General features: G+C 39.9%; 1 protein-coding gene across 1 annotated transcript in view; it reads left to right on the forward strand.

Annotated features, from left to right (window-relative positions):
• The window catches only part of IMPG2 (interphotoreceptor matrix proteoglycan 2), a 60,139-nt gene extending 49,115 nt beyond the window's left edge, over positions 1-11,024 (forward strand). The window contains exons 12-19 of the mRNA XM_044442470.1: positions 736-800; positions 2,309-2,624; positions 4,483-5,867; positions 6,706-6,925; positions 8,891-9,101; positions 9,361-9,549; positions 10,283-10,481; positions 10,941-11,024. Coding sequence (XP_044298405.1) covers positions 736-800; positions 2,309-2,624; positions 4,483-5,867; positions 6,706-6,925; positions 8,891-9,101; positions 9,361-9,549; positions 10,283-10,481; positions 10,941-11,024 — 2,669 coding nt within the window. The remainder of the gene's footprint in view (positions 1-735; positions 801-2,308; positions 2,625-4,482; positions 5,868-6,705; positions 6,926-8,890; positions 9,102-9,360; positions 9,550-10,282; positions 10,482-10,940) is intronic.
• Positions 11,025-12,100: the final 1,076 nt, after the last annotated feature.

Here is a 12,100-nt window from a genome sequence, read left to right on the forward strand (position 1 = left end):
AGTTTAAGATGTCCTGTAGGGAGATACTATGCATGCATGTCCTAGGGAGTATTCGGAACCTTTGTTTAGAAAAGAACTGAGTTCTGTGCCATCAGATTCACACTCTTTACAAAAAAGTTAAACTGGGCAACCTAAATCTGTGGCTGTTTTGTGTGATCATGGTTATAGGGCCTGCATCCAAGCATTGGCTGATTCCTTGGGCTTTACATATTCCTCACCAGGCTCAGTTTGGATGACAAAGTAATATGCAAAGGCAAATCTTTGCTTTATCTCTGAACAGCGATTGGGGATGCAGCAGTACACAAAAACAGTGGCTCAGCCAGTGGATGGAAGAGTTACTAAGCCAGTTTGCTTGCTGTTTATCATCCCATTCCCAATTCCAGCCCCCTGGAAGCTAGTAGAGAGAGAATTCCCTAGTGTTATTTCTGATGAGTGAGAGGAGAAATAACTGCTCTACTAACTGCTGGGGGCAGGGCTTGGGGGAGGCAGGATCTTCCATGGGAGAAGGGCAGAGAACTTCCATGGGAAGTTCAGGAAGTATAAAGTGTACATAGTGAACTTTCTGGAGGAAGATAAGTTGTGCACCGTTGTTTTAGATTTGCCTCTCTCTAAATGCTTACTGGCATTATTGTAATTTAATGGGCTAAGAAATTGGTGTAGGTGGGATGGCATCATGTTAGAACTCAGCTTCATAAGTGTTAGGTTTGTTTGTTTGTTTGTTTCTTGCCTTCACAGTAAAGGAAGTCATTGCTTTAGTAACAGAAGACCCATCTCGAATTACTGCTAAACCCATTGATGATGTAAGTTCATTTTTCTGTATTGTCTTCTTCTAGCGGCTTTCAACCATTTACCAAATTGCATGAATTGTTAAAATATAATAAGATAAAACACAAATGTGTTCAAATGTTCTTTTTAAAATGAAACATTCTCGTATAGTTTTTCAACAATGAGTACTTGATGCAGGGCTTGGCCATGTATGGTTGCTTTTATATTATGTAGCTTTGGATATTTCCTTGAGACAGGGTCAATATTAAATTATTGAACATGCTGTCTTGTTGGCAGAAAGTGGTGGAAAATATTTTGTTTTGCACAATGGTTTTTCTATCCTATTGTGTGTGCTTTTTTAATTGCATGTGCAAAAAAAGTCAGAATTGCCAAAATAATATTACATTTCTGAATGGCATTTTGAGAAGCTTTGAATAATATTAGATGCTATAGGAGCATGCCTATGCATTTAAATAAATGATGAAGTGTAATTCTTGGCAGCCATATACCAATGTTCCAAACATTCCAATTGAAAATTAATTGCTCCAAGTCTTCGTCTTTATTTGAGTTTCTGCTCGTTTTCTCTGTGCTGTACTGCATTATGTTTTCCCAGTTTTTCTGACATTTTTGAGATTCCTTTGAGATTCCTTGAGGTGACAGTCAGTGAAGATGGGAGGAGTGTGGAAATTAGGCATTAAGTGTTCAATTTTATGCTCATTTAGACAGAAAAAGCTGGAAGTTGTAGGCCTTTTTTCCATGTACACTTGCGCAGGATACATGCAAATATGTTAAATGAAAAGCAGCTAGGAGAGGGGGATAGTTTGAGTAGAGAAGTGGAGGGGGGCATACTTAAATACTTTTCATGGTGGGCATTCAGCTCTCTAAATTTCCTACTGGTAGTTTTTTCCCCCAAGAGCTCCAAATGGATGCTTGTGAGTATAAACATAAATCCATGAAGAAAAGCTGTTTGAGGGAGGATTTGGACTGCAGAACCATTGACTAGGCAACTCCCCGCTGCTTCTTTATTCACAGAATGCTTCCCAGTGGTGTTTTCATATTGCCATTACCCTGCCTCATTTATGTGCTGGTTGTTTCCAAATCCCACAGTTATCTACTTGTAATCCTTCTGTATCTTCCCTCTGTTTCTTCCATCTTTAATACATTAAAGGAAAAAAGATAGAATAATAGCACAATGCCTTGGTGGCATTGGGGTCCATCTGGAAGTACACATCCCATTCCTTTATGAAAAGAAACAAGATGACAGACTGTGCAAACAGGAAATGGGGAAGGGAAGCAGAAGTCAGGAAAAGTTAGTGATTAGACAATGGGGAAGCAATGGAAAGTGAAGCTGCTGCTTTCTTCCACCCAAATTTATTGACTCAGTACCCTATGAGTACCTACTCTATTTTTCAGAACATTGGCTGGTAACTCTCAGTATTTCTCAGAAATTTAGAAAATGGAGCAAAGTGGAGATTCCAGTAGCCACCTCAGAATCTGGCAATGTCATGATCTCAGCTTGTAACCAATATGAACCTGTTTTTAGGATCGTATGGTGGTATCTGAATGGCCCTCAGCAGATGAGTCAACTGTAAGCAACATCTTGCCACTTGATTTTACCAGACCAGATTTCATCTTCGATATGGAACAGTACAATGGCAATGAAATCTGGTTAAGACCAGATGGCTTTCTGAATCCTGAGAGCAACTTCAGTTCAACACCAAAAGCTACTTTCTATTCAAAAACTGGTATTACCCCAGATGATCTGCTTTTTGTGGATGAAAAACAGAAATTGCATTCTGCCACACCATCAGCAATAGAGACGGACCTAGAAAGCATTTCAAATTTTTCATTAGAAGATTGTAAGTTCTTTTGCCTTGTTTCTGAAAAGCAGAATTATGTATCCTAGAAAGCTTTTTTAGGCATTCTTCTAGACTGATTAAGAGGTATATCATGTTACAGGGCAAGAAGAGGCAGGGTAAGTAGAATTCCCAATTCTGAGCAGTATCTGCCTGCACCCAAGATAATGGATATTTTAGAAAGAGTGCAAAAGTATATCTGAGAAGTGTTTTAATGTTTATTTGTCTTCTTGATCATGATGCTGCCAGTTTTGATACTAGAGGTATTTTATAATGGAGATCACATCTCTTTATCTTTTTTTTTTTGGCAGGGGGTAGGGGGCAAAACTGCCTAACGGAATCGTGACCCTGTTGATTCTTATGTACTTTTCATTGTTGTTTGATAATATGGTGTACTTCTGGGCTGCCTCAATGGAATAGACACTGGGGGTACTACATTGTACTGGCTCTGTTCATTTATGGGAAACTGAAATCCAGAAGGAAGTACTGGGGTTCGACTTCTCTTTCTTTGGTTAATACCTCATGGGGTTTACAGAGTTTCATGTTTCTTGCATGCTCTTCTACATCTGCATGAAACCACTGATTGAAGTCATACAGAGATTTGGGTTGCAAAGTCATCAGTATGTCGTGATGCCCACAAATTTACATCTCATAATAGGCTGGCAGTAGAAAGCCTGAATGGATGGCCTTGGGTGTGCAGCTTGTTTTGGATGGGGTTGCACCCCTCCCCTCCAAGTATCAGATATATAACTTGTGGACACTCCTGAGTGAAGTGCTCCTGTTAGTTGCACAGGTGACATCATTTGGGTGGGGGCATCTTATTACAGCCTTGCTTGGTTTGTCATCTATGAATGTTCCTGAGGAAGACAGAACTTGCCATGAGTGCTCATGCCCTAATTCTAGTCTGGTGTATTATACAGGAATGTATGTAGAAATGCCCTTGAAAAGTGTTTGGGAACTGCAACTGATGCAAAGTCAGGTGTTTAGAATATCATATGCACCTTTTATGTGACCTTCATTAGATTCCAGTTTGTTTGTAGGCTAAATTCAAGGTTCCGATTTTAAACTTTAAATCCCCAAACAGCTTGGGGCCAAGGTACCTTAACAGGCCAGCTTCTTGCAAATGCTTCTCCAACATGGTCTGTTCAACATTTGGGGGATTATATGAGATGCCTTGACATTGTGAAGCACAATAGGCAGCAGTCATAAGGACCTTCCCTGTAGCAGCCCCAGCTGTTCAAATGCCCTAACAAGTGAGAGCCATCAAACCCCCTTGATTTAGGAGGATGCTTAAATGGGACTGCTTCACTTTGAGTGTTTCTTTGGTAGAAATAGTAAATGAAATCCCTTTATGACTACTGTTTTTAGGAACTGTATTGCTTCTCTATTTATGGGTTTATATACTGTGTGATGTTTTATCTGTGAGTCACCTTGAATTTGTTTTAAAAAGCAATAATAATAGTAATTGCTTGTTTTACAAACAATAGTAATAATTATTTTTATTTACTGCATTGCATTTCATCATGCTTTTTTTGGTTAATTTTTGCCACTTTGAGCTGATGAAGAATAAGGAGGGTACAAATTATAGTTAAATCATAGATAAAGCCAAGGTATTAGAAGCATTTCTGAATAGCACTGTTGGTTGTAGCTACACAGGAGTCTTTTGTCTCGGCATGCCTCTGTGTTGACAGAGGGTTTTGCACTACTGAAATCTTGTTTTGATATTGGTTGATGGAAGGAACTGTCCCCTGCTGTAGGAATCAAACATATACTAATAACCCTGGTGTGGAGGGTTAGGAAAATAAAATCTAGCAATCTGCACTTATAAGAACTGTGTCACTTTGCATTTGTTTACTTTTAGTGCTTGAGGACTCAAAGGAGTTGGAAGGGTTGCTTTTACCTTCAAGTCCTCCCTCTCACACGGTGCCAAAAGAAATCCTACCTACAAGTGATTCTGTGATCCCCCTCACTCCTATACCACCAAAGGCCTCTGCATCAGCCATACAGCCTAGCATGGAAGAAGTGTTAGCTACAAGTTTTGTAGAAGAGGAAACTCTGCAACCTTATATATACATAGAAGACAATCTAGATGCCTATGGTTCTGGTTCAGGACAGGAGCTACAAACAAACTTATGGCCCTGGTATAGACCTACCTTTGAGACAGAGGGCTCAGGTATGTATGATGATAAAGGAACAAATTTTATATTGACTTCCTCAAAGGACTATACATCTAAGGAGCTGCTAGATGAAGTCATCTCCCAGTCATCTCTGGAAATAGAACAACCTACAATAGAAAGTGTTATTGCTGCATCCCCTGAGCTACACAGTAAATCTCAGGATATAATACAATTAAAGGAGACCAGTGAGGATGATCAAATTCTTCCTGAATTAACTGGAACACAAAACCCAATAATAACAGAGCCAACATCCACAGACTATTCACATATAGTCATTACAATAAGACAGACAGATGATGTTTCTCCAAGAACTGGATTAGAGAAACCAGGAGTAATTTTAACAGCTGATCCTGCAATAGAGAGGCCAGTGACTGATAATTTTATGGTAGACCAGCAGATTCCGGATTCAATGGCTGAAGAGGTCTTGGGATCGATTGCTCTGAAACCTGTTGCTGTTCCTCCTACTGAAAGTGCCACATACCAACCAGCAGATGAAGTTAGAAGTTCAGTTGCATCAACTAGTTTTCATGTTTCAACTGTGGTTCCTTTTTTAATAGAAGATACAACTGCTTCCAGTGACTTTGCTGTGGAGTTCAGTACAACCCACATCACTAATACACCTTCCAGCGGCTTGGACAGTACAGTAAGCTCTCCTGCAATGGTGGCTACGGCAGAGTTCTCTATCCCCATCCTCACTGACATGCCTACCACACAGCCAACATTATATCAATCTACAGTTGTCCCAACTGAACTGGAGAAAGATTTGATTGCAAAAGAACTGGAAGTTATAAAACGGGACCCTATAGGAACAACCTACGTTCCCCCTGAAATGAACCAGGAAGGAAGAAGTATGACTGAGGGTCATATGAGGTTGTCTACAAGTGTTCATTCTACAGAAATGGCCAGTGTAGCTGGTTCTACTCATGAAAATCTCAGTAATGTTACAGTCCCTGCACGGGCTTTAGTGGTATTCTTTAGTCTTCGAGTTACCAACATGATGTTTTCAGAGGACTTATTTAATAAAAATTCTCCTGAATATAAAGCCCTGGAACAGAGATTTTTAGAACTGGTAAGACATACTGTATAATCTAGTTTTTGCCAGCTTTCTATTACTAGCAAGAATACTTTTCAACCAGGAGTGAACAACACAGATGCAAAGTATGATTCTAAATCTATAAGATGCTTTTTCAACCTGCCTAATCGTTTATTGGACACATCGGGGCCCCATGCAAAATAGCTGTATAAGATGCTTAAAGTGCCATGCAAACTCATGCAGATGCTTAGATTCAATCATTTAGTTTTATCAGGGAAAAAGAAACATTTCAGGAAACAGGCTTACTCCTCTGTAAAACCAGATGAAATACTATGTTTTTGTGCTAAGTTTATGCAACAAATCAAACATTAAATGAAATTGTTTTGAACATTTGTTACAGTTCATAATGATAAACTAGCAGATGTTATCCATTCAGATTAATGGGTCAGCACACTGAATGGACAGTGGTGTCTGCACTCAACTTGCATTGCCACTTAAGCAGAACTAGTTGATGATTTACTGATTTTGCATGGCAACTGTAAAAGCTAATACATAGGAAAACTGAGCATCTTAATTCATCCTTTATGTTTAAAAGAGCAAGTTATATGTGTGATGCAATTGAATACACCTAGGATAGTCTCAGGTTTGGGTAGTATAAAAATGAAATAAATAAATAAAATAAATTTACTCAGAAAATACCCCCTTCTATGGTAAATAGCTGAATGTGCACAAGATCACAGTTAGAGAGAGAGAGAGAGAGAATAACTACATTTGTTCTGTTTCTTTTTCCTTCTCTCTCTCTCTCTCTCTCTCTCTCTCTCTCTTTCTTTCTTTCTTTATTCCTTCTTCTTTCTGTTTTTTTCCTGTACTGTAGCTGGTTCCTTATCTACAGTCCAATCTAACAGGCTTCCAGAATCTCGAAATTCTGAACTTCAGAAATGGTAGTATTGTGGTGAACAGCCGAATGAAGTTTGCAAGACCTGTGCCTCGCAATGTCACTAATGCTGTGTACATGATTCTGGAAGACTTTTGCAACACAGCCTACCAGACCATGAACCTGGCTATTGACAAGTACTCCCTTGATGTGGAATCAGGTATTACAAAGGAAGAGTTTTGTTGCTGTGTCAGTGTGCTGAAAGATTCAAGCCCAATTTTCTCTGTCTTGCCTATGCTAGAAAATAAGAAAACCCATGTGAATTCAGACCCAAGGTCTACCTAGTCCAGCACTCTGCACATGTGGTGGCAAACTAGCTGCTCACAGGATCCCTCAAGCAGGAATGGTGCAAGACCTCCTCCTGCCAAAGTCCTCAGCAACTGGTGTATGCAGGCAGGGCACTTCTGGTTAAGGAGGTAGCACTTAGCCAGCCAGGCTAGTAGCCACCAATAGCCTCTCCCTCATGAATTGTCCAATCCCTTTTTAAAGCCGTCCACATTGGCATACATCACCTCTTCCTGTGGCAGGGAATTCCATAGTTTCACTATACAATGTGTGAAGAAGTACTTCCACTTATCTGTCCTAAACCTCCCCCTGTCATCTTTGGGATGACCCCAAAATGTCTCCCTCCCTACATTCTCCATACCATGCATTATTTTAAACACCTCTATCATATTTATTTATTTATTTAAAATATTTATATGCTGTCCTAGTCACAAAAAAGCCTCTGGACAGCTTACAATATAAAATATAACATAAATAACATAAATAAATTCCCGACCCACACTGGCTGCAGCTAAAAACATAGAAAAGACAATATTAAAACTTAATAAAATATCACTGGAATAAAAAGGTCTTAACCTGGCGCCGAAAAACAAATAACGATGGCGCCAGGCGGACCTCTCTGGGGAGCACATTCCATAGATGGGGTACCACCGCAGAGAAAGCCCTCCTCCGGGTACTTTGCCTCCTAATATCTTTCATGGAGGGTTCCCAGAAGAGAGCTTCTGCTGCCGATCTCAAGGGGCAGGAGGACAAATACGGAAGAAGGCATTCCTTCAGGTATCCAGGTCCCAAGTTGTTAAGGGCTTTATAGGTAATAACCAGCATTGAGTCCAGACTTGAATTGAGCCCGGACTTCTATGGGAAGCCAGTGTAGCTGGTAGAGGACTGGGGTTATGTGAGAATAACGCCCAGTCCCCGTTAGCAACCTGGCTGCTCTGTTTTGCACCATCTGAAGTATCCGGACTGTCTTCAGGGGCAGCCCCACGTAGAGCGCGTTACAGAAATCCAACCGGGAAATAACCACTGTTGCTAGGCAGTCTTCCTCCAGGTAGGGATGCAGCTGATAGATTAGCCGAAGCTGAAGGAAAGCGCTCCTCGCCACCACAGTCACTTGAGCTTCCAAAGACAGCCCTGGGTCGAGAAGCACTCCCATATCTCAGCTTACTTAGCTCTTTTCTAAACTGTGCAGTCCCAGTTGTTGTAGCAATACCTCATAGGGGAGCTACTCCAGCCCCCAGATCATTTTTGTTGTCTGTGTTACTGAACCATTTCAGGTTGCAAATGGGTGCTCAGAAAACTGAATGATTTTCCACCCAAACATTCCCTCTGGTTATGAATTAGAGAAATGGCTTCTAACTTAGTCTTATCCCTGACATGCTAGTTTTCTATGCACAGGCCCCCTCATCAACATAATCCAGCCCCAGATCTGCTTACCTCAGTGAGAATTAGGTATAAGTATTATCTATGATGGTGATTATATTACTATTTATATCATGCTTCCTGCATGTCTTACATGGGCCATTTTACACTGAAAATCTTTAGTGCAGATTATGACCGTGCTGACTGGAATGCTGGTAGTTGTAGTCCAACATATCCAGAAAGCATCATGTTTGGGAAAGCTGGCAATAAATGCTTTGAATAGATCAGCTGCATTTTTATTGGATCTGATAATCATGTTTAGCATTTATTTTTTATTTGTATGCTAAACAATCTTTGTTGATGATTTTTTTTCAGCATGTAATATGACTAAAGGGAAGAAGATAATATGAATAACTCTGTGTAAGAGTCAGGTTGTGGCAGTACTATTCAGTTTGTATTGTCTTTTTGTTGGTCTTCCAAGGAGATCAAGCTGATCCATGCAAGTTTCAAGCATGCAATGAATTCTCAGAATGTTTGGTGAATCAGTGGAGTGGTGAAGCTGAGTGTGTCTGTTATCCTGGATATCTAAGCATTGAAGGATTGCCTTGTAACAGCATTTGTGATCTACAGCCTGACTTTTGTCAAAATGATGGCAAATGTGACATAATCCCAGGACAAGGGGCGATATGCAGGTACATGAAAATTTGTCCTACCGGCTTTGAAATCTGGAAAATCATGGGTATTGGCCTATCTGTGCTTTACTCCAGTTTTATATTTGTGCTTGTTTAAAGTGAAACAAAACAAAAACAAAAACACAGGAAATGCTTGAAGAATGACCTCAAGTATAGGGAATAGTGTAATCAAATAGATTTTCTCCCTCATTTCAAGTTGACAACAAATAACTTTTCTTTGTCCTGTTTATCCCTTCCTCTTGGCCTGGGTGGATGACAGATGCCGTGTTGGTGAAAATTGGTGGTACAGAGGAGAACACTGTGAAGAATATGTGTCTGAGCCACTTGTTGTGGGCATTGCAATTGCTTCAGTGGCCGGCTTCCTTCTTGTAGCATCTGCTGTTATTTTCTTCCTAGCAAGGACCCTCCGCGAACAGTACACAAAGAGTGAAATTGAGGACTCTTTAGGGCAAGTATCAGTAGGAGGTAATTTAATCTTATGTGCTTGATTGGTAACAAAATGAAGCAGAAACTAGTGGACAGGACTGCAGATTTGCCTTGTGACTTGGAGCCAATCCATACTTTCAATATGCTGATTTAAGTAGAGTGAATTTTCAGTAGGCCAGAATGTCTCTTTTTAACCTGGCCCTCACAATTTGCTTCTGGCATAGACTAAGTTGCAAGAAAAGCCTGGAAGTAACTTATTGATAAGCGGGAGCTAGAAGCAGTGGTAGCAAATATCAACCTTGCAGGCGGAAAGAAGCATAACCGCCTGAGAAGAAATGGTCACTTGCATCATCTGAGTGTTGGGACCTCCTAGCCCCTTTCAAAGCCAATCCAACGCCACAGAGGTAAAGGAGAGGCCCTGTCTGTGTTGGGCAGCTTTATGGATCTGCAGTAGTATATTATCTCCACAAATTTTGGAAAACCCTCTGTAGGCTCCAGCAATTTTAATGAGGATTTGCAGTGCTTGCCTATCAGAGGCATTGCTGCAGTTTGTAACACTCTCTCTGATCTGCCATAGCCTGCTGGTTTGTAAAGCTTGCCTTATAAACGCAGAATCTTAAATAGAGCACTTTCCAGCAAGTGGAAATCAAGCAAGATTATTCCCAATTTACTGCCTGGGACATCAGATAATATTGTCTGTTCTTCAAAGTGAGGAATACAGGATTTGACACTTTCATATGTTAATTTCTTTATAGGCAAGGGGATAGTCTTTCATCCATTGAAAATGCAGTGAAATACAACCCAATGTACGAGAGTGATGCTACTGGACACAGTCACTACTATCGAAGGTATCCTCTGCTGACTTCATATAGCTCAACAAGCAATGAGACGTCCACTGAGTACAGCAGTGAAGAGATCAGGCATATTTATGAACATAGTGAGCTAACTAAAGAGGTGAGTAATTTTATCTAATTTGGTTTTCACTCTACCCTATCGCAAAGGTTTTGGTGCTTACAAACAGAGAGCTTATAGCACGACCAATCAAAAGGCATAATGCAGCTCTTCCAGCTTTCGCTCCTTCATGATACTGTGGTAAGAAAAGAGCCAGAAGAACAGGTAGGAAAGCACAAGACTGCCACAAATAAAAGACACTGTTGTTGGGACCTCCTGAAAAGTTGGAACATGATGAGAGGATTGCACATTTTTTTAAAAGCCTTACCCGGAATCTTTAGAGCAAGTATAGAATTTCAGCGCTAAATGCTGAATGCAGTTTTGATAAATGCATAAATAATAGTACTAAAACAAATTATACATCTGTGCTATTTTGTATTGTGATAAGTACGGGGCATCTTTGAACTGTTGTGTTTTGTTTAGCATTATTGTGGAAATATTGTGTTTTTTCCTGTTTTGTAGGAGATTCAGGATAGAATACGGATTATAGAACTTTATGCCAAAGATCGGCAGTTTGCAGAGTTTGTAAGGCAGCATCAAATGTGAGTTAGATGTTTATTATTGCAATGTTCCTCATTTGGATTTATTCATTGTATTCCATGCAATAGTGATTCCATCAGAAGAAAACAGCGTATCTTGAGTTCATTTTATTTCTTTAAACAATACCTTGAAAAACATTCCATTTGAATTTTTTGTAGATCCCAGTGTTCCACATGAATTAACATATTACATATTCTAAGGGAGAGATTAAATGTAAGACCTTCATGGTTCTACAGTATAATATTGCACAAGACTGGTAATTATTAGCATCAAATCCACATACTTTATTTCCCAAATTAATAAAATGGAATTACTATTTACTATTACCTTACATTTCATAGTTGCCTTCGAGTGGAAAAGCAATAGTTTATGGTATTATGGTAATAAATTAACTAGGTCTTTGGCAATGAGAAAAGACTTGTACATGGAACATATCCCATGGTTTGTGAGCTACAGCCGTTCTGGGATATGGCCATGCTGGTCTACACACTGGTAACCTGATGACTGAATTAGCGCAATGTGCTCTGTGTGAAGCCCTTTGAGATTGGCCCAGCAACTGCAACCATTGTAGAACCCGACATCTAGGCTGCGGTGAGCACAGTATGTCTTTGTTTAGGGAACTGTATGAGCTGCCAGTATATAATTGGTTCAGGTTCAAAATGATGTTATGGAGATTTATGGCCCTAAAGAACTTGGAACCAAACTATATTAGGGAAAAACTTTTCCCTTACTAACCTAAGATTTTCAGGGTGCCCTCACCAACCCTTGCCAGCAGCAGGTACACCTGGTGGCAATCAGGGAGGAAGGCCTTTTCTGTTGTGGCACCGTCCTGCTGCATACAGGATACACATTTTTCCAGCATTTCTGTTACAGTATTTTTGTTTAAAAACAATCCTATCCAAATCTGGAAACCTTTTCAAAATGGTCTATGTCCTCTCTGTTTGGGATGGCCTTCAACAAGGAGAAGTTTAGATTTCTGTGCAGCATAGATGTTGATTTGGGTAACTTGCTTTCAGTGTATTACTTGATTGAACTCTTTATTTTACATTTAATTCTATGGGATAATTGTAGATCTTAATAGA

Source organism: Varanus komodoensis, unplaced genomic scaffold (assembly GCF_004798865.1).
Source record: "Varanus komodoensis strain SLA01 unplaced genomic scaffold, ASM479886v1 scaffold4, whole genome shotgun sequence".
NCBI classification, from domain to species: Eukaryota; Metazoa; Chordata; class Lepidosauria; order Squamata; family Varanidae; genus Varanus; species Varanus komodoensis.